Source organism: Falco peregrinus, chromosome 8 (genome assembly GCF_023634155.1).
Source record: "Falco peregrinus isolate bFalPer1 chromosome 8, bFalPer1.pri, whole genome shotgun sequence".
Taxonomy (NCBI): Eukaryota; Metazoa; Chordata; class Aves; order Falconiformes; family Falconidae; genus Falco; species Falco peregrinus.
The window spans coordinates 1,446,885-1,468,672 of NC_073728.1; the positions used below are offsets into that span (position 1 = coordinate 1,446,885).

General features: G+C 47.6%; 1 protein-coding gene across 1 annotated transcript in view; it reads left to right on the forward strand.

The window, feature by feature from the left end:
• Positions 1–21,788, forward strand: part of SATB2 (SATB homeobox 2) — a 136,395-nt gene that overhangs the window by 99,377 nt on the left and 15,230 nt on the right. Inside the window, exon 10 of the mRNA XM_055812866.1 lies at positions 11,488–11,685. Coding sequence (XP_055668841.1) covers positions 11,488–11,685 — 198 coding nt within the window. The remainder of the gene's footprint in view (positions 1–11,487; positions 11,686–21,788) is intronic.

Sequence of the window (21,788 nt, forward strand, 5' to 3'; positions counted from 1 at the left end):
GGCAGTGGGAAACCGCATATTAGGCAGGTGTTTCCTCTTTTTTTTTTGCGTGTTGTATGTGCTGCATACAGTATTGGCCATGTGAATAATTCACATCAGATCGAGTCATTTTTTACAAAAAGGCATGAAAGGGCACTGCAGTGAGTTCTGGATTAATTTCTACCTTGGGTGTAAAAAATACATGTGGGCAAACCCAGGTCAGGGTGAATTTCTTGAAGAGAATCCATTAATTTAAAATTTTCATCCAACTCTTAAAAAAAATACAATGCACCAGAAGGGATTATGTGGAAAGGAGGACAGATGGAATTTTTTGTAGGAAGGGCAGCAAGTGGATTGTGGACCATTGGAAGGAATTGTTTACTCAGTGAAAAGGGCTGCCTCTGATCCTGGATGAAATTACTCTATTGTGCTGGAAGAGGGCATCAATATGCACGCAAAAATGTGCAAATGTGTCTGTGACGATGAGGGAGTGGGATAGAAGTACCTAGATGCATGCGCTCTGCAAAAGACATACTTCCCTGTCCTCTGTCCAGGGAAACAACATCGTAGTCATTAAAATAGATGTAAAATACGAGGGTGAAAGGCATACGAACAAAGCATCAAAGGCTGTTGGAGCACATGGGAGAGCCTTGTCCTTGTTACAGGTATTTGTGCCTTGGTGTGTGGTGGTCTGGTTCCTTTTCCTTTCCTCATTTAATCACTTATTTTCTTTGCCTTTTGCTTTCTCTTGTCAGGGTACAGGGGTTACAGTCCCCAACCCCTCTACCCCCCAACAAAATCCCAGGCACAGTATGAAATACATAAAAGGAAAATACCATGGAACCCTCTAAAACTGTTAAATGCATAAAAATCTCATGTACCACATGGCAAAATATAATGAGAACTGGAGCTGTTAAACGAATAAAGCTGTTAAAAGCATAATGCCACTTGGCACAACTACTGTGCATTTAACGGTTTTCCACTGTGTAATAAATGACATATGTGGTAAACGTGCAGTAAATATAAAAACTGCACAATTGATTTTGCAAACGTGCCCCTTATTCTTTACTCCATGCAGATATCAAAGTTCCACCCAGAATCCGGACTGGACAGCTTTTAATAAGGAGTGTTTAACACAGACTGAATGCCAGCCTCTCTGAGGTTTGGCTTGAAATTGCCTGCAAGCTTCCTGTCATTATACCCAGAGGCTTCTTGAAATAGAGAGGGACTGAACCACCCAACAATAATTTGGGTGGCTCGCCAGCTTGAGTGTGCTTCTCTGGCAGCGTTGCACACCAGCGCCCAAACAAAAATAAGCTCTGTAGTCATTCACGTGGAAAAAGAACAGGGCAGATTTTGAAAGCCAGATGCAAAAGGTTAAGAACAGTATCCACAAACGTTATTGTTTAAAGCAAAGTTACTGCACATAAAGGTTTTGTTTCTTCAGCAGCAGCAGCGAGTAAAGAAGTGTTTCTAAGGCTGATGTTTCTTTTGTCTCACAGCCCTGCCAAAGCAATACTGGCTCCCTGGGATGACCCAGCATTCGCCATGCTGAGATGTCATAGCGCTCTGCTGGAGCATGAAAGTGGTTTATGGGGGCACTGGAAGGCAGGGACAGAAAAGCCATAGCCAGGAACCATAGCGCTACGGGGCCTCCCCCTGCCCCAAAGCCCACCTGCGTGCCCGTACCCCGGCTAGGCTTGCTGCGCCTGCGGTGTCCCACCGCTGGCCGGGGTGTGCCAAAAGCAAGGGCACAGGAGGAGTGCCAAAAGCAAGGGCACAGCTGCTTGAGTCGGAGAGAGCCATGGGCAGGGTGGGGTGGTCGGCACGTCGCCTTAGGGTCTAGCTTGTCTGAAAAGCGGCGGTGGGGCTTTCCCAGCGCTTTGTGCAGGCCCCTTGTGCCAGCCGTGGGCATTTCTGGTGAAGATGCTGCTGATTTCAGCCGCTGCATTACATGGTGGGAAGCACTCATTGAACACTGCCCGTGTTTGCAGAAGAGAGAGTTTGAAAGAGGGGAAAAAAGAGCTAGTCTGAGGGTTTGCTTGGACTCTCCGCCAAGGTTCGTTCACTTGCTGTTCTCCACAGGCCTGGCTTGCGTTGCCTTGGCTTCCTCTATTATTCCCTCACCCCAGACTACTGAGAGGCTTCCAGTTTGCTAACAAGGCATGTGTTATGTTGGGCGCTGCTGTTCTGTCAACAGCAATCCACGGTGCTGTGAGATCTTCACAGTTTTAGCAGCCAGTGAATCTCCGACAGGGCTGTTTTGACATTTTATACGCAGGGCTGTATGTCATGTACCCAAGAGAGCATCCACAGCCAATGGAGGCCTCATCTCATCTTCTGTCTTCGTACAGGAAGAGTGGTACCCACTGAGAGCAGTTATTGCAAGCGGCATCATCTACTGGTGGAGTTAATTGACCTCTAATTTAACAAGTAGCCATCTTTATTCTTAAGTCATGGCAGTCTCAGTTCAGCAACTAAAGGGAAGGGCAGCTGCTAGAAACTGAGGTTGCAAATCACAGAGCTCACAAGTCAACATAAATGCAAGGAACAGGAGCTCACGGAGGTACCAAGGTGGTACGGTGAGACTTCTTTAATGGAATCCACCTTCAAAAAGATCTCGAGCCATTCATTTTAGACATTGACTTACTCATCACTTGCTTACCTTAATATGCATTTTACTCCTTGCAACTTCTGTCTAGACATTTTTAGTCTGGTTTGTGAAGTGCTGTGTGTCCCTTTGTATTTTTGAAGGCAGCAGGAGCTGAGGGGCTCAATGCCCTCCAAACACAGCATCCAAAGCTGTCATCCTGTTTCAGCTGCCAGCTGTTAGTGATGTACCCACTGGACAGCGTGCTTCTCTGGGGATGCCGCCTGCTGGCGTCCTTTGTCCTTTAAATGGCTAAACCTGGGACCTGTGTTACCGCGTTGGGAGTGTTTCTGACTGTGGCTGGAATGCCAGGATTTGGTTTCCAGTCTGCACTTTGGGCTCTCCTGGTTATATTTAATTCACAAGGAGATGGGTTTCTGCTGCGCCATGTCAGAGCAGTTCGAGTGGCCTGTGTGTCTCCAGAGCTGGATGGTGGGGCGGGCAGAGACTTTGGCCTTGGGTTGCTGCAGGGTTGGATTGTCAGTTGTGAGTATTGGCTTCTGTATCCAGTTCTGCAGCTGCTCTACAGTACGACTTCAGGAAAACCATTTCCCCTGTGACTGTGTGCCAGTGCTTCCGCAGTACTGTGCAGCAGCATCACCCCTGTGCTGTGCTGTGCTCAGCAGACTTTTTTTCTTAGTCTGTGCGAAATGAGTTTAGGAATATAGTTCTGCTCATAATAAACAGTCGCTATCAAAATAAATAGTGGATGTAGCTGGCTGGAGCACTTGTTGGCAGTCTGAGGGAGGACAGGGTTTGTATGAACATGGAGACCAAACTTCCCACAGTTGTCCCAGGGCAGGAGACTCTCCGCAGTCAGGCGGAGGCAGCACAGGGAAGCAGGGCACGTGCTGCTGGGAATCTGCCCTGGCCAGGGCAAATGGAAGATTTTGACCCTCACCAGTCCAGTGAAAACAGAAAGTAAACCCTTGAAATTGAAATTCTTCCTAGGGACTGGCACCACAGTAAAGCAAGAGAGACCCCATGGAGCAACATTTGCAAAACTGTTAAGCTGGCAAAGCTCCGTCTCTGGTTTGTATCCTTGCCATGTTTAAAAATGAACAAATAAAACATAAACTTGACCGGGGGTTAGAGGCCGGGGGCAGAAAAGGCTTTCAGTTGACGGGGGTTAGAGGCCGGGGGCAGAAAAGGCTTTCAGTTGAGGCCCTTCAGGTTAAGACAAACCCAGGACTGTGGATGGAAATCATGACGACGGTTCCTCGCCTTCAGTCTGACTTTCCCTGTTTATGTTTCCCTGCCTCATTGCCAGGGTTGGCCGGGAGCCTGTTCTCTGGCCAGGGTGGGTGTGAGCCCCACAGTAGGAGACCACGCTGGATGGGACTCGGCACCACGGCCACCTGCCTTGTGCCCTCACCTCCAAGACGGATATACAGAGGAATAAGCAGCATCGCTCTAAGGCAGCGTTAGCTCTAGATACCCCATATGTTGTCTCTTGTTGTCTCTTTCCTTCCCAACTTACATTCCCGTGTACTCATTTGATGTGATGGGATGCCTTCTCTCCCCCTTTTAGCCTGTAATGGGTATTTTCTGTGCCCTTGAACTACTTAGTTTCCAGTGATGGTGAACAACAGCTAGAAAAAACAGCTGATGGTGATGATGTGTAATGTGTACAGTGTATGCAGACGGGGCACTCGTACTGCTGTAGTATCTTGGTGCCTGTATGATGTTGTGAATCTCTACAGCTGGGGCATATCCCTTGTGCTGATATTTTGATGTTTTTATTATATATGGTTATGTTTGGAGGAAATACAGAAAGGCATTACTCTCCTTGATTGAACTTAAAAATATCTTCGAAGTACCTTTGGACATTAGCTTCTTTTTTACAAGCTTCTGTATGCAGTCACGGTGTCACCCCTATCCAGGACAAGCTCAAGGAGTGACCCCGTGTGAACCTCGTGAGGTTGAACAAGTGCAGGATCCAGCACCTGGGCTGGGGCAAGCCCTGGTACCAGTACAGGCTGGGGAATTAAGGGACTGAGAGCAGCCCTGCTGAGATGGACTTGGTGGTACTGGTGGATGCAAAGCTGGACATGAGCCGGCAATGTGCATTTGCAGTCCAGAAAACCAACCGTATCCTGGGCTGCGTCACCACCTGCGTCACCAGCAGGTCGAGGGACAGCATTCTGCCCTTGTGCTCGGCTCTGGTGAGACCCCACCTGCAGTGCTGCGTCCAGCTCTGGGGTCCTTAGCATGGGAAAGACATGGACCTGTTGGAGTGGGTCCAGAGGAGGCCACAAAAATGATCAGAGGGCTGGAGCACCTCTCCCATGCAGAAAGGCTGAGAGTTGGGGTTGTTCAGGCTGGAGAAGTGGAGAAGAGATGGCTCAGGGGAGACCTTAGAGCAGCCTCCTGGTACCTGAAAGGGGCTGGCAAGAAAGCTGGAGAGAGGGGGTTTTTTTGTTTGTTTGTTTTTTACAAGGGCATGTAGTGGTGGGACAAGGGGGAATGGCTTTAAACTAAAAGTGGGTAGATTTAGGTTAAATATAAGGAAGAAATTCTTCACGGTGAGGGCGGCGAGGCGCTGGCACAGGCTGCCAGGAGCAGCTGTGGGTGCCCCGTCCCTGGGAGGGTTCAAGGCCAGGCTGGACGGGGCTGGGAGCACCCTGCTCTAGCGGAAGGTCTCCCTGCCCAGGGCAGGGGGGTGGGACTAGGTGGTCTTTAAGGTCCCTTCTGACCCAAGTGGCTCGACGGTTCTGTGGCAGCCCCCACCGCAGCATGCTAGCCTCTCAGCGGCTGAGGGAAGCAGGGACACTTGTGGAGCTGGGGCTTTGCACAGGGAGTCCTTGGCAGACCTGGGAGCTGCTGGTGGGCTGGTTGCCCTAACCACAAGCCCACACTTCCTCTCCAGTGCGGGGAGAAGCGAGCTGGAACTTGGCACGCTGGAAAATATCCTCAGTGCACAGCATCCTTCCCAGGCCAAGAGCCATAAGGAGGCTTGGTGTTCCCATGGATCTACGATACATCAGGGTTCGCGTACCTCATTCATCTTTCTGTATCGTTTGGTGTTTTATAAAGCTGGTGAGAAACTTGCCCTCATGGAAGTGCTTTGCGTTTTGACTTGAATTTTTTGGGAAGGAAAAGTACTGAGCCTTTCAGAAAATCCAGGCTATTGAGTGATTAACCTTGAACTGTATCAAAATGCTCCCAGTAAAGCTTCTCAGGTTCAGTCCCCCTCCCCCGGCCCTCATCAAGAATTCATTGAAGCCATGACAGAACTCTCCATTACAGTTAGTCTTTTATCCATTTCAGCTTTCTTGATTAGGTTATCTTGAATCATTAGGGGGTTTATTTATTTTAATAGACACTTATTGGATTCATGGAAAGAGAGTTTGGCGACTAAGAAACAAGAGCTGAATATTATCTGGCTCATTTCGCACTGCAGAGAGTCCCAAACTGAGCAGAGGGAGGGGAGGCTGAGGAAGTTTGTCTGGAGGACTCCTGGGATCCTGTGTGCAGAGGGAGCTTTCTCTGGGGAGCACAGCATTTCGCTCCTCATCTTAAAAGACTTGCGTCAATCATTGCTGCTTTTTTTCCCTTTTGTCACATATGTTGACATTTTCTGCACTGATGATGTGGGTGAGGAAGTGGCCTTTTACATTTATTTTTGAGATTTATTCCTGAATCACTCTTACTAAAAACTCTTCATTTGCCTACTCATGCTTTCACTGGAGACCCTAGAAAATGTCAGCGCAGAAAGCTCTCGGTATTAGTAGTATTGTTATTATTAATTTCAGTGGAAGTGCGGGCAAGCACAAGGTCAGTTCAGTTGCGGTTCTGTTGGGGCGCGAGGTGCCTTGGGGCCTGGCCTGAGCAGAGGGGCTGCCTGCGACCGAGCCGCATGGGCACCCCGCCGCCACCTCCTGCGGTGGCTTTCGGCAGAGATGCTGCTCCAAGCGTAAGCGCCGGCCCGTAGCCCCAGCGTGACAGAGCCTGACCTCCTCCCTCATGCCTTCGTGCCCTCCACCAGGAATTTTGTCCTTGGCTGACGGCAGGTTGGCAGGTCTGCAGGAGGCAGTCTGGGGGGGCCAGGCGTTGGTGCCTGTCTCCCCTGAGCGCTGGGAAACCCGACCTGGCGGCAGCCTGGTGCCTCTGGCTGCTGGAGCAGCCTCCCCTGCTCCGGGGTGAGTCTGGCAAGAGTGGAAGGGTCACGGTGCTGCGGCGGGCGGAGGGGTAAGTGGCAGAAAACACGGCTCACGGCTGCTGCACCAGCCAGCCGCCCCCCGGGGGGCTTGAGCGCACCCAGGCTAATGCTCCGGTGTAGTAAGCGCGCTGTTTCTTTAACAGCATAAAAGCACAATGGGAATGGCTGGCTTCCTGCAGATTTTTGTTGTTGTTTGCTTAGCTATGTGGAAATGTATTTGATTAGGAGACAGAGAGAGAGGTTAAAAATAGGACATTAATATGATATTATTTATTTTATCAAATAAAATGCGTAGAAAATGTTTATCTTGTCTCATGAGAACAACAAAAATAGAGGCTAGTGCTTTTCTGCAGCTCTCTCTTAATGAGCTAAATTGGGCTGCATTCTCGATGCCTCTAGAAGTTTTGGGGTGAAATGAAGGAGGATTTGAGCAGCATTCCTTGTAACCACAAGCACTGGGTGTGCCTGGCTGTGGAGCCAAAAGCATCGTTTAATCGTGCTGGTTTTCCTCCTCTTATTTTTAATGGAAGACATTCCCATTTGAGAACCTTAGAAGCCGAGGTTAAGGGCTGGATTCTGCCCCCCATACTGACACCGGTGCACATCAAACTTTCCTGGTAACTCTGTGGCCGACAGCTGAGGGGGCTGTTTGTGCAGTGGAGCGAGACTTGCGATGTGCCGGGGAGGCAGGACCAGAAAGGCAGCGTACCACAGATCTGGGGACGGATGTGTTATTTGCTAGGTTTTTAGAAGGCGTTCACAGAAGTTGAATTTGCTTGTAATGCAGTGAGCTCAGATGTTGTGGATGAGTGGGGGAAAAGGTGGTGAGAGAACATCTCCTTCTTCGCTTTTCCTTCTCCGTGCCAATAAATGTAGCTATAGATGAAAATTCACTGTGAATGGCTGTAGCTCCAAGAATTTCTGTATGTTAGCATTTCTTAAATGAAATCATTCTCCTGGAAAGCTCTGTGTAACATACACAGACCCAAAGAAATAAATAAAAGAAAATAAAAAAAATTGCAACCAAAAAACCCCAAGTTGAGATTTTTAACAGAAAAAGGAGATTTGCATATTAATAATTCATGAGTTCTCATTGAACATGCACGAAGAAACGGTGCTATTCAATAGAGAATACTGTCATCTGTCACTGTTTTATTTGACATTTACACTTTTTTTTTTTTTTTTTTTTTTTGCCTGGTACTGCAAAACTTTCTTGGACGGCATGCTAAGATTATTTAAATAAATAATTAAAAAAAATCCAACGCAGACTTTTCATCTGTGCATGGGGAAGGCGGTTACTTGCAATCATAAAGAACGTGTGAGTAAGCCGCAGCGCTGTGCTTTCTCACGTATTCACCGAAACTATTGCTTAATAAGTGGCCCCATAGATGGGTAGATAGGGTCTTGAATGGATGGGTGCGAGCATGAATGATTGAATAAATAAAGGGAAGGATCGGAAAAGAGCAGTGAAAGGACAGATTTGATGCAGGTAAGTATACACATGCAGACAGTGGGTACACGCGTGCGTGTGTGTGGGGGTGGTGAGCAAATATTGGCTGTTGTGAAGAAAGCTGCCACAAATACACTGCCATTGCCGATGCAAAAATAAATATTTATAAATGGTGTTGGGGGAGATCCAGTCCTGCACAATGTGAGACAATACAGGACATTTAGTACAATGACAATTCTGAGTTAGGCGCACCTTGCAATTTCTTGCTAATATTAGACTCATGAAAATCTTTCTGCTCTGTAGGTTAGTTATTATTTATAAAAATCACAGAACCAGCTGATACATTCATAAGCTAATTATTGTAGCAGCTGGGTACACATGGTGCAATATGTCTGAGGCTGTGAAGTATCACAGATTTCTTGGGGCCTGCTGTGGTGGGGGTGTGCTGTTGAAGGCTAGATCCCTTAATCTGATCAGCCAAGCAAATACTTTGTGGGGAAACTGGATTAATATCTCTCTAAATACCACGGATGTGCTTCACCTTCAGAACCAGGCTCCTTTAAACGTGCCATTAGCTTATGTCCTTTGGGAAACAGAGAAGTTCTCAGGTGTCCTCAGGACGGCGGGGTCTTTGCCTGGTGCCTCCCTTTGCCAGAAATTAATTTGGTTTGCTCATGTCTGCACACATGGTCACACTGCAGTCTAATCTTTTCCCTAATAGCTCCAAGGTCAGGACCTTGCATGTTGCCAGGCAAATTGAGCGCTATCCTTCTTAAAGACTAATGGCAGCGAGCGCCTAGTCTGTAATGAGGCCTGTAGTGTTGCTCTAAGTGATTGTAATGAGTGCTGATTATAACGGGGCAGATAAATCAAAATGCAGCAGTGGCCGTCGGGCTAGCCAGTCCCGCTCTGGGCAGGGGAGGTGGCCCCGGGGCCGAGCGGTCCCTGGGTGTCACACAGCCGTCCTGCCCGGGTGGCCCCGCGCGGGGCTCTGTGTGTGCGCTCTGCTGCAGGGCTGCTCTCCCGCTGCAGCATCCCTTGGGAGGCGTTACGCGTACCTGCCGGGACGTCTGGGAGAGTTCACTCCGAGACTTAACTCAGGTCACTGAGAACAGGGAGAAACGAGAGTTTATTTTTTTCCACAGATGGTTTATTTCCTGTTCCAAAAATTATTCCCTTTGTATGGAGTAACCCCTGAGAAAACACTGTGGAGCCGGGCGATTTCTTCCTGTCTTTTCTCTAAAAGAAAGTTGTGGGTGATTTCTGAACAGAGGAAAGGAAAGGAGGAGAAACGAGGGCGAAGGATGTGGCCAAGCCGCATTAAAATGCAGACACACCTGGCTGAGAGATTACCCAAATACCAGTTAAAACACTTTGAAAATATAATACAAATTTCCACCCCACCCCGCCCCAAGTAAATGATTAGATCGCTTGTTTTCATCCTTGCCCCCCCACCCCCCCCACCCCTCCTAGTTTATTGCAAGAAAGGATCAGGTCTGCACAAATGTGGCCTCTCACTTGTAAAAACAAGGCAGTGTTGTGTTACAGATTAGTTTATAAATCCCTGGTGGCTTCACAGTTCAGTGCCTACAGCTGCTGCAGATGGGCCTGGGTTTTTGTCTCTTCGCTGTGCTGCAGCCGGCAGTTGAAGGAGAAAATGGAATGATCAGGTTATTAACATGTAGGCCGTGAGGAAGAGGCTGCACAATGAGAACAGCTGGTGTTGGTGTCTTGGCTGATGCAGCGGAGATAATCAAATCTTGCCTTTTTTGGGGGGGTGAAGGCAGAAGACACAGTGGAGAGTGAGACAAATAATGGCTTACGATATTATATACGGGGTTTAGAGTGCACAGTAGAAGTTGTCAATGGCTTACAAGTTGTTACACAAAAAAGCAATACCAAAAAACCCCTGCACGGACTGGAATTGAACCTGGCTGTGCTGCTTGCTTTAGGCGCTGTTAGAAGAATGCAGTTTTGGCTACTTCTCATACCGAATGGCTTTAACATTGATCAAGCTATCTTTTAGGTATTGTAAGGTGCCTGTCAAAACGGTGTCAAAATGCTGAGCTGTAGTTTGAAAATGATGGGTTATAAAGCTACTAGGTAAAATATTTTGACAGGAGTCAGTAAGGCGTGTTGACAGCATCCTCAGCATTATCTTCTCATATTCTGTCATTTGCATCGCGTCTCCTGCGCGCAGGCACGGAGGGGAGCCACTGGCTGTGTCCCTAGCCCTGGCAGGCACAGCCGCAGCCACCATCCCTGCTGTACCTGCCGGGGATGCTGGGTCACCGCCAGTCACACTCGGCACGCTTGGGGCTGTCCTCGTCTTAACCGCCATCGCCACGGTGCTGTCCGCGTGGCTTGGTGTCACAGAGCTGCTTCCTCTCCCTGCCAGGGGTCTGAGCTCTCGGCCCCCATGGAGAGATCCTCCAGCATTCCATACGATGCTAATTTTTTGATGGCATTTCAAACGAACCTCAAAACAATATAGCGGGAATAAAACCTGCTATTATTGCAATGTGTAGTTGCAGTAATACTACATTATTATTGTATTATCATACATACAATGGTAGGTATTGTCATTAGCATCACCTCCGCCTAGATCGCCCTAGCAACTTCTGCAGAATGTGGTTCGCTGCTTTCATACTAAATACTAGAGGATTCCCTTTCTGTGAGGTTGTACCTTCCAAGTGGCCATTGGATTATTTAAAGCTGTCAAATTTTAGTGGGGTTGGGAGCTGGCAGAGCCAGTGCAACATATTGACAGCGGACCAGAGGTCTTTACTTAGTATCTTCTTTTGAGCGTTTTCAGTAGTGGTTGAAGGGCTGGTCCTGCAGCTGCAGCCCTTAGCATGCAGGTTGTTAGCCAGCCTCGGGATGGGATGAAGAAGTAAAGGGGCTCTGAAACGGAGGTGAAGTTGTGCCTTTATTTCAAAGTTGTATTCTATAGGAAGAGTATTTATATCCAAGCATTTTAAACATGGTGTGGTTATGACAGGGGGCAAGATGCTGTGCTTCCTGGTTCCTGTTAAGCACTGTGGGTTGTTTCTGTTTCTCCAGCTTGCAGGAAATAAAATACATCACGGATTTGAGAGCAAAGGGCGGCACCTGAGGGTATGGGGTTCTGTGTGAGATGAGAGCAGCAAACTTTGCAGCGTAGGGCTTTTAAGTCCAGCTGACCTTCCACTGACACCTGGCTCCTTGGTGCTCGGTGAATTAACTATGCTGACCTTACCTTTGCAGGGCTGGCTGTGTGAGCTGCTTCGCTGGAAAGAAAACCCCAGCCCTGAAAACCGCACCCTTTGGGAGAACCTCTGCACCATCCGCCGCTTCCTGAACCTTCCCCAGCACGAGAGGGATGTGATCTATGAGGAAGAGTCCAGACATCATCACAGCGAGCGTATGCAGCACGTTGTCCAGCTCACTCCTGAGCCCGTGCAGGTCAGAGCGCTAATTTCCTTCTCGGGGTGTCTGCGGGAGAACAGCATGCTCGGGTAACACGGGAGTTCTGAAGAGTGTAACATGGGGAAGTGCTTAAAAGTACTTCTAAAGTTACTGTGGTGAGCATTTTGTGGGGAACAGGTCTTCGTTTCACAGCCTCCTTAGGATTGTTTTTCTCGTCTATACAGTCTTGGTGACTAGTACAAATTTTTGGTTTGTACACCCTTGTTCTGTCCTTCTCTCAGGTCTTAACAGAATGAGTAGTAGATAGATACAAGTATGTGTAGGGCAAAGAAAGTGAAAATACCATGAGACTTCTTATCTTTGCAGTTCCAGCTTCAGTCAGAAGGGAAAATCAGCCTTAAGGGTATTCCTAATAACTAGCCATGCATGCCACAAAGCCAAACATCTGCAGATGGTCAAGAGAGGCTCAGGAGATATTTTTTCAATCTCAAAAGCTCAGGCGACACCTTCCACAGCAGACCTTCCTTTTGGATTGCTGCTGGCACTCAGTTCACCTGATTCTCATTGATTGTCACCTGATTCCATTCACCTGTTCCCGTTGTGTGACCACTCTCGGAGAGCTGTCAGTACCACGTTTCTCTGATAGTCTCACACTTCCTCTTCCCTCTGCTCTTCCCATTGTCGTTTGATGGTGGCTTGCACCTCTTGCTGTGAACTTTGGCATTCAGCCTCTATTCTTTGTCGCTGCTCTTACTCTGCTACTGCTAGCACTGCTGCCAGCTATGTAGTCACCTTTTCTCAGAGGCGGGAGGGTTTTCTGTCTTGTTGTCCTGCGCCTTCTGAAACGTGTTGGTCTCACCCAGATGAGTTACTGCCTAGTTCAATCTCCTTTGTCTCTTCTGCTGCTGACTTCCTCCTTGCTTTCCATTTGGCCTTCACCTGGAAGAAAAAAGGTCTTTCTTGGCGTTCAGGTTCTTGGAGCTATAAAGCAGGGGAAGTAATCTGAGCAATTAACGTTGCAAGTTTTGTCTTCTGTGTTGCCAAAAATTTGTGGGATCTTGGAGGCAATGAGCTACAAAAGGGTGAAAGGCCAAGCTGACATGTGGGAAGACAACTAGAGCTGCGTAGTTTTGGACATACTAACCTAGTTCTGGTGCCCACAGCAAGTAGGAATATCCTCTAAGGGACAGTTTGAAGAAAAAGTTTCCCTGAGCTCCTGTGGGTGACCTTGATGATTAGCCTACTTGCCAAAGCCTTCTGCACATCACTTTTCAGTGTTGTGCAGGTTGGCTCTTGTGAGTGACACGTTACACTGCATTGGAATGAAATGCATTTGTATTTGTCAGCAAGTTACAAAGCCATGGATTAATTATTTATTACAGTCAAAATATGAAAAATGAAGAAAAATAAATGGAACCAGCTGGCAACTATGTACAGCAAAACTCTGGAGACCCTGGTATACAGTTGATACAGTAGGCTTGTGTTTTGGGGGTGCTGCATTCTAAAGCCATGTTTGCCCATCCAAAAACCCCAGTAGCTTTCCGAGTGGCACGCTACCAGTGCGAGACACAGGAGGCTTGCTGTCCACCTGCTCCCTACTGTCAAAAGATACCCTGCACCAAGCGATTTTTGTGTAGTTTTTAGTCTCTGGGAGTTGCATTGTTTCAAGCAGCGAGGTTTGTTTCTTGGCTTTGCTGCAAGGGTCACTATTAGGTAATTAGACGTGAAGAATCAATGACAGCAGCCAGAGATGTAAAGCTGAGGTCCTCACACTTGCAGCCATTGGAGATTTTGTGACACTTTACATAAGGGTAGGGGTCTTGGGCCCCACTCCTGGCTGAACTCCAGGCCAAGTAATTACATTCTGCCTATCTGAAATTCCCCCTGTAGTGTCAAGTGGGAAAGCAGCTCTCATTTCCTGCTCAAAGCGGCAGCGGGTGCGGGATGTCTGCCACGGTGCCTGGCTGTGTTTTAGCAGGGGATGGAAACATCCAAGGGCTGCAGTCACTGACTGACTTTGCTTTGCAGGCTTTGCTAGTGGAAGGTACACTGTAAGTCAAGCCCTTACCTGCAGCCTTGATGTCAAGATGACAGTCCTTTGAAGAAGGTACAAGCAGCCGCGCTGTGAATAGCAGCAGGTGCAGTACTGTAACACCAGAGCGGGCAGGAGGCTCTTAGCTCTGCTCGCTCTCTGCCCCCCGCCTCATCTTTCTCTCTGCTGTGATGGATTTGACGTGTGTTCGGTAACTTGTGTCTGATGCTTGAGTCTGCTGCTCTTCCAGCTGTGAGACTGGGCGGGAGAGCCTGAGAACAGACTGCCTCGCGCTGCTGCCAGAGCTCCCTGCCACCACGATCGGGCCCTCTCTGGGCCGGGGACACCCCTCTGTCAGTCTGAAGGACTTGGAAGAAATTCCTGGCAGTCGTCACAAGAGGCATAGAATCATAGAACAATTTAGGATTTAAGTTGGAAAAGACCTTTAAGATCATCAAGTCCAGCTGTTCACACAGCACTGCCCAGCCCACCGCTCAGCCGTGACCAGGCAAAAGATAAATTTCAGCGTTTTCACTGGTGTGGCTTCTTGGAAACGGCAGAGATTTCACTGTGATGGGTTTTGTGTAGTTCCTTTGCCGATGACAGGGTTGGGCACACCTTTGGTGAGGGGGTGACCCCAGGGCTGGGGATGGTTTCTGCCCTCTGATGGCAAGGAGTGCGCAGTGGGGCAGCTGTAGTGCTGTAGAAGATGAGCTGGACGCAACTTGTCTCTTGATCTTTAAGGAATTGTTTCTTCTGTGGCAGGTTCTTGCCCTCTGTTCGGTATTAGTAGCCTGTACCTCACTGTTTAGCTTTAGGTTCAGGGCTTTAAAAGGAAACGTTTTCATTTTTTCTCTGTTCCAGTAGATTTTTCCCATCAGCCGTGTATTAATCCATTTAATCAAATATTTTCCTGTTTTTGAAATGAAAAATGTCTATAGTGGAAGCTGAGTGCACAAGAAATTCCTCCCTGCACACTTGATTTATTTGTTATTGTGCTGAGGAGTCATAAAATGTGAGCCCTGTGGAGCTCTGTGACATGGCTGTGTTCTCTGGCAGCGTCGGCTGTGACCATGCGGATGTGCCGGAGTGCCGATTTTCCTTCACATGCTGGTTGCAGAGCGCACGCTACACCTACATGTTGCTGTGTACGCAGGCTGAGCTTGCCGCAGCCACTCACGTGGGTTTTAAGGAAATTCAGGCGTGCGCTAAGGAAGGGGCTCTTCCTCCCGCCCGCCCTGTGCAGTGCAGTGTGATCACGGAGGGCTGCGGCAGGACTAGGGAAAAGAACTGGGAGGCTCTTGCCAGCTGGGCACAGCAAGGTCAGCACCTCTGATTTACGGAGTGCCTGCGGGCTCCTGGGGGGTGGGAGGGTATGCTGGAAAGCATTACTGTATGTTTTCCCTGTTCTCTCCTCTTCCGCCACCATCAGACGTGGTGGTAGAATCTTTGATCTGGCCTGGCCTGGCTTTCGTGGAGTTCTTGGGACAGCCCACGTGCCAAGTAGTCACTCAGCAGCAAGCAGCCCTCGCGCTTCGGCGTTTGGCGTCCTGCTCTGCAGAGGTGAGCGCACCCGGGCTGACTTTCTGTCCCTCGCTAAATCCCACCGTTCCCAGGCTGTGCGGTGGCGTGGGACCTCTCAGAAGTGTTAATGCCGAGAAGTGCCTGCAGCCGCTGCCCGTTGCCAGCCGGGGATTTGGTGTTTGCTACAGACATGTTGGGACATAGGAAATCTAATTTCTCTCCCTTCTCCTACTATTCGTCTGCTGTGTCAAGGTGACCACACCAGAGAATAACTGTCTTGCCTTGCACTTCAGTACAGTGCTAATTCGTTGTTAATTGCTGGGGCAGAGAAACCTGACTCAGCTGGGAGGATGATGAATCAGGCTGTTGTCTCTGGAGTGTCAGGGTGGATAAGCCAGTTCTCTGGAGCGATGAGCCACCGCTGCAGCAAGGTACCTGCTACTGAGCGAGCAGGGAAACCTTGTCTTTCATTTTTCTGCGTAAGCTGACAGATAGGTTTGCTGGAGCTGGTAGGTACGTGCTGATTGGAGAGCAGTCAGATGTTGACTTGAAAGATGCGGGAATGGTTTTCACATGCTTTCTGATACACTGTTACTTTTGTCACTTTTTAAAATTATGCCCCTCTGCCCTTTCTTTCTCAGAAGCTTTGATTTAGGCAAATTGGCACTTCATAATAGTTCAGATTGTAAATCATGGGGGAACATTAGTAAATAAAAGAAGGCATAGCACAAAGCTGTAGGAAGGCTCTTTTGTATTGTGTGTTCACTGCAAACATTGTGGTCGCTCTTTAAATATGCGGAAAATAACATACCACAGAAGTAAATGAAATACTAATTTTGTCATTTTGTGAGGGATGGAAGGGAACAAATATTTTAGAAATGACAATGAAATACAAAACAGCCGAACATGGAGCCCTCATAAAAATGGGTCAAGGCAAGTGGAGATGGCAAGCCAATGAAACTAATTTCATATTCTCTTTCTAGAAGTAATAAAGAGGGGAATGAACACCACAGTAGTGCTTCCTAATGAAATATCTGATTCTAAACAATGTCTTAGAGTTCATGGGTCACATAATGCGTAGCATGCAGATGGAAAAAACAGACTTGAGATTTCTTCTCTTAAAAGATAATATTAATTAATAATACTTAGGCAATCATAGATGATGAGTGAAGCAAAGCTGTGTTATTCCATAGGGGAACACGGTGTGCTTAATGATCTATAGGATGAAGCGCAGAGAGCGGTTTTGGCGTGTTTGTGTGGGTTACAGAAGGGGATTTCGCATACTGGAAAGGAGGACTGAGTTGTCTGGGAGATGCGGACGGAAAACTATTTCCCCAAACCATGCTAGCTCTCTGACTTGCGTGCTTACTTTTCTCTCTAGCCAAATTTTTTTCTGGGGATGGTGTAGCCTGCGATTCGTTCTTAATGGCTGCACCCTGATAGTTTTGCTTTTTCATTATTTCTCTGCAACAGAAAGACAGACCATAGGTGGATACCCACTGCTTTTTGATTCCTCAGCTCCTTATTCCATGGCTGGATGTGATGGCTGCTCAGACAAGTGTGGTCAAGACTGGTGAGACACCTTGTACTCGACAAGGCCAGGTGGACTTTCAGGGCTATTTGTATCACAGGTTTATTTGTTCCACTCAAAAAGCTCAGAGCTTTTGTTGAGGTGGGTTGCAGCTGGAGTGTTTATTTTTTCTTCAGTTTAGAACTACAGGGGAGAATGCTTGTCCGAGCAAGATCTGGGGATTAGTTGAGTGGAGAATATCTGTCTTCCTTGGTTGTTACGTTATCTGGAGTTCCAGCCTCTCTCTCTCATCAAGATTAGACAATAGAAGTCAATTCTGGTATCTCCTTTCAACCTAAACCATTCAAGAACCACTGAAAAAAATCTCAAGCTGTGTGACTTCTATTTCTGTGCAGTATTAGAGCTGAAGGCAATACATATTGCAAGTCCCATGGCATTTATCTCTGTCTTGCGTGCGTCTGCTTTTGGGTGGGGATAAGGGACTGTCTTTCTTTGCAGCAAGCAGTACGTGCAGAACTCCGGGGGGGGCTTCCACTTGTGAGCTGCTCTCTCATACCGCGCCAGTACCTGCACCCTGCAGCCGGGCACGCTGCGTTTCGAGCAACCGCTGTGGCTGCATGCTCTGCGTTTCCATCCTTTCAGTGCACACCGTTTTCCTGGTGGGCCACAGTAGCTCAGGAGCCTCGTGGGAGATTTGACAAAAGCAACAGGAGCACGTATCAGGCAGCAAGCCCCTTTGGTTTGGCTCTGAGGTGTCCGATAGAGCTTCTCATGATTGATAGTTACCACAATTGCAGCAGAAAGCTGCTGAGCTCTGACTGCTATAGGCAAACCTGCCTACTGTGCCTTCTCAGCTGTTTCTGTTTAGTGTGGATATCTAATGTGGCTGAAAAGTGCTGCTGATCTTTATTAACTTTAAGCCTGTGATTCCCGTTGAAATGATAGCGGGGAGTGTACTTGCAACTAAAGCGAAACTGCTTCTGTTCTGAAATTAGTTTAGGTTTAATCCTATTCCATTTAACCCTAGAAATGGGAGATCAAGTAACGTGAATTGTTTTGGTTTTTTCTGAGGTGGCAAGTTTAGGCTTGTCAAAACGATATGTCCCTTCCATGTCTGTTCAGACTGCCGGACCTGTGAGGCCACCTCAGTGCCGCCTGCTCCCAGACAGCTTTCATCTGGTCCAGGATCGCCTGGAAACAGGGCAGGAATGAGGTGGGTCTCATAAGCAGGGGAGCCCTGAGAGCACGGCTGGTGTTTTTTTTTACCAGCTTCTTGCAGCGAAGGTGACCGTGAGGGTGCTGGCAGCGCGGCAGAGGCAGGGGTGCTCCCTGGAGCAGTGTGCTGTGGTGCAGGTCTGCCCAGGTGGTGGCTTGTGGGGCTGCCCTAGAGCAGCGCTGCCTGGGCTGCCCCAGCTCCCACGGGGCAACACTCCAGGCAGAAGCTTCGCTTAAAATCTGGACGTGCAGACTTAGCACTGCAGAGATGTGGCAGTCATCGGCAGGGTGGTGGCCGGCGTTGGCGTCACTCTGACAGGTTGTCCCTTTCGCCACTGACATCAGCGTAGCTCTGGCCCCTGTCAACCCTTTTGCCTTTCACGCACAATTTGACCAGTTTTAGCCCTCATTTCTTCAAGTCCTGGCCCTCTCATAAATGCTCAGCTGCCAGCGCTGTAAGGGCTCAGAGTAGGCTGAGGACGAGCAAACATCTATAGCAAAATTACTAAACAAAGCTCTTTAAGTTCACATAAGCTTTGAAGCTTACTGGCTGGCAGCAACCAGATCTTGAAGGCTGAAAAGCTACTAGATGAGCCTCTGTTCCATTGACATTTGAAAATTTTTGCAGTTAAAAATAACACTCTTTCTAATTTCATTTTAATACCTTGTAAATACTCCCTGTCCCTCATATTTGCACATAAACAATAATATCAAGCTTTAGAGATGCGTAAATGCTTATGGACTACTGGCTGTACGCAACATTTTATTCTCGGGCTCCTTGCAGAAATCTTAGGCTAAAGTCAGAGCCCTGGATCATTGCAGCTGGCCTTTCTGTGCAGACAGGCAATGGTGAGAATTACATGGGGGGGGGAAGAAGCTTGTGTTGTGCTACCAGAGCATGTTGCACTGCTTGTCCCCCGAGGACTGAGTGCCAGTGAGCTGCTCGTCCTCCCGTGTCGCACAGCATCCCCCAAGGAAATCGGCAGCTTCTGGGCAGCGCTGGGAGTTAGGCTGTGACAGAGCAGGATGCAGATACTTTTGTCTCCTTGCCCCGGGCCAGTCCTTTTGGAAATTCATTGATGTGGACTTTCCCTGCCCGCCCATTCCCCCTTCTTTTTTTCTTGTTCTTTTTTCCACCTGAGTGGTTGGAAATACCCAGAGACTGTGACATGTGCAGGGAGAAGTTTTTTTCAGGGTTAGTATGCTGTGCATGTTGTTCCAGGTTTGTATGGACTTTTACAGGAACTGCAGATTGAAATGGGAAATGTTTTTGTGTGTGTGCACTATTCTGACACATCAAGTACCCAGAAGTACAGTAGCGTGTATTTTTTCTCACAGCCATCTATGCTTAGTGTTTCAAAGAATATTCCAAAATATCTTGGCACAGACAAAGCGAAGCTGTTTGCAAGATCCCTAGCTGTGGAACAACAAAGGCTACATTCTCAACACACATCACACATGACTTTTATTAAAGCCTTAAACAGAAATCAGATAATGTATTTAGAAAATTGAACTTAGCCGTTTATGATGCTACTCACATTGTGAAACGAAGTAAGTATCCTCCTGTGCCTCCTTTCCAGTGTCTTTTCCCCCAATTCGACTCACATCTTCATGTTTTAAATTAGAAGGTAAAAATCTTACGGTTAAGTACAAATAAATACATTTTAAAACCAGCAATCTGGGACTGACTCACATCTTGGTGCCTAACTTAACAAGGGATTTGGCGTTCAGAAACCAAGGAATGCAAGCACCTGTAAGGTGCCTCTGGTGGAGTGTTCAGAAGCTTGAAAGATCTAAAATCATTTTTCACCTCTTACCATTACGTATGGCAGAAAGGATGTGGTAAATCACAGGACGTATCCTGGGTATTGCAGACCCAGCCATCTCATGAACTTTGTGTCAAAAAACATTCCTTGGTTTCCAGTTCGGACTAAATTTTGGCTTATGATGCTTTTTGTACCATCATAGTACAAAACAATGTTGACACCCTTTAATTTTCTGGTTGCTTTTTCTCACATTGATTGTTTGGATGCTCTTACGAGGCCATGCCCATTTGGTGTGCTGCACTCTGGAATCCAAGGCACATGGGCGGGGAGGGGCGCGCCAAGCCCCTTTCCTTGCTGCCACCAGTGCCGCGGGCGCTGAAGCGGGCGAGCACGTTCTGTGGAAAGGCTTAGTGCAGACCCTAGGCATTAGGGGCTTTTATGCGAGCTGTGTGGCTAAGTTGCTCGGTTTGGTCTGGAAAACCTTTGTCTTCTCAGTCTTGCTTGGGAAAAGCTTGGCAACATAGATTTCTTTTTCCTTCTCGGGATTTTGGAAATTTTTAGATTGGAAAGATGCAGAGTATCGCGGAGGTGCCTTGTGCTGCTGCAGGGTGCGGTGAGGAGTTGTATCCTGCCCAGGAGGAGTAAGAGCTGGTTCCTCTTTCTGTGCTGCGTTGAGGGAAGCTGCGGTGGCGACTGCGAATCCATCCGGTTGTAGCAGAAAGAAAGAGACACACTTAAAATTCCAGGACTTGACAAGCCCCATAAAAAGATTTGTCTGGACAGCACTTCACTGGTTAAGTGCTAGGTTATTATTATTATTATTTATTATTTATTTCCTCCTCTATTTTTCCTCTTACTGAGCAAGCAGGAAATATCTTTGTTCTTTCATTTTGGAAGTGAAATAAATGTATTCCCTGCAGCATTTGAAATTTTAATAATCCATAATAAATAAAATCATATCTAATAACATAACTGCTTTCAATTGGCAACGCGATCTCCTAGATGCATTGCAATGGCAGAAACATAAATAGTTGCAGCCTCTGAAAGCCTACTTCCTATTTGCTAAATATACTTGGCTTGCTTTAAATTCCTTTGTGTGCAGTCATTAATACAATCCTCTTTGACAGCATTTAATTAAAGTGCTTTTCTCTATTAAATTCATTAAAACTTTTTTTTTTTTTTTTTTTTTTTTTTGGTATACAACTGTTTCCCAGACACTGAATGTTAAGGACCTGTAGGCCTCTCTTTAAATAACTTCTCTCTCCTTGTTGTAAATTGTTAATTAAATTTAACTTAGACTGTTTAAAGATGGCTTGGAAAAGAAAACCAGATTTCAGGATATGGTCTCAATCATGTCTGATTTTTTTTAACACAATTTTTTCCATGTAGTTATAGACTGTGTGTTATATTGTTTATGAATGTTGCTGTACTTTCAGCTGGAACCAAGCAAAGAAATACCCTAAAAAGCTCATTTCCATCTCACTTGAAAAATTTCCATCTTTTTAGTGCAGTTCCTTAGCCTAAGAGTATTTGCATGGGGGAGTAAGGAAGGAGGAGCTGTTTAGTATTAATAGATTATTGACAGTTTAATGTCTTGGCACCTAGACAGCCCATAAGGTATAATAAACAGGAAGCCGTCTGACGTGAGCACAGTCAATAGCGTATTCAATCAGAACCTTTCAGTTAATTGCTGGTTGACCTCAGACATTTCCTTTAAGTGAAACTGTCCTTCACTCCGATCTCATCTGGGTTGCAGGGTTTAATTTGAGAATGCCCTTTCCATATGGCAGCTCGTGCATACGTTCCTGGTTGGATTTTTGCTTTGCCCCAGCGCGCTGCGTTGCATGAGCCACCGTCTGCCCGGAGCGCTGCGAGACACACGGGGACGCGGCATGTGCGTGCCACCCTGGTGGGGGCTGCGGGCACAGGCTGCCCGGCCGGGCGGCGGCACCGTGGTTGGGGCAGGCGGGCTGGTAAGCTGAAGTCAGGGGTGTTTTCAGAGCAGCTGAGCCTCGGAACGCCCCCCGAGCGTTGTGGATGGGGTTAGGCACAGCCGCGGTGCCCGGGCACG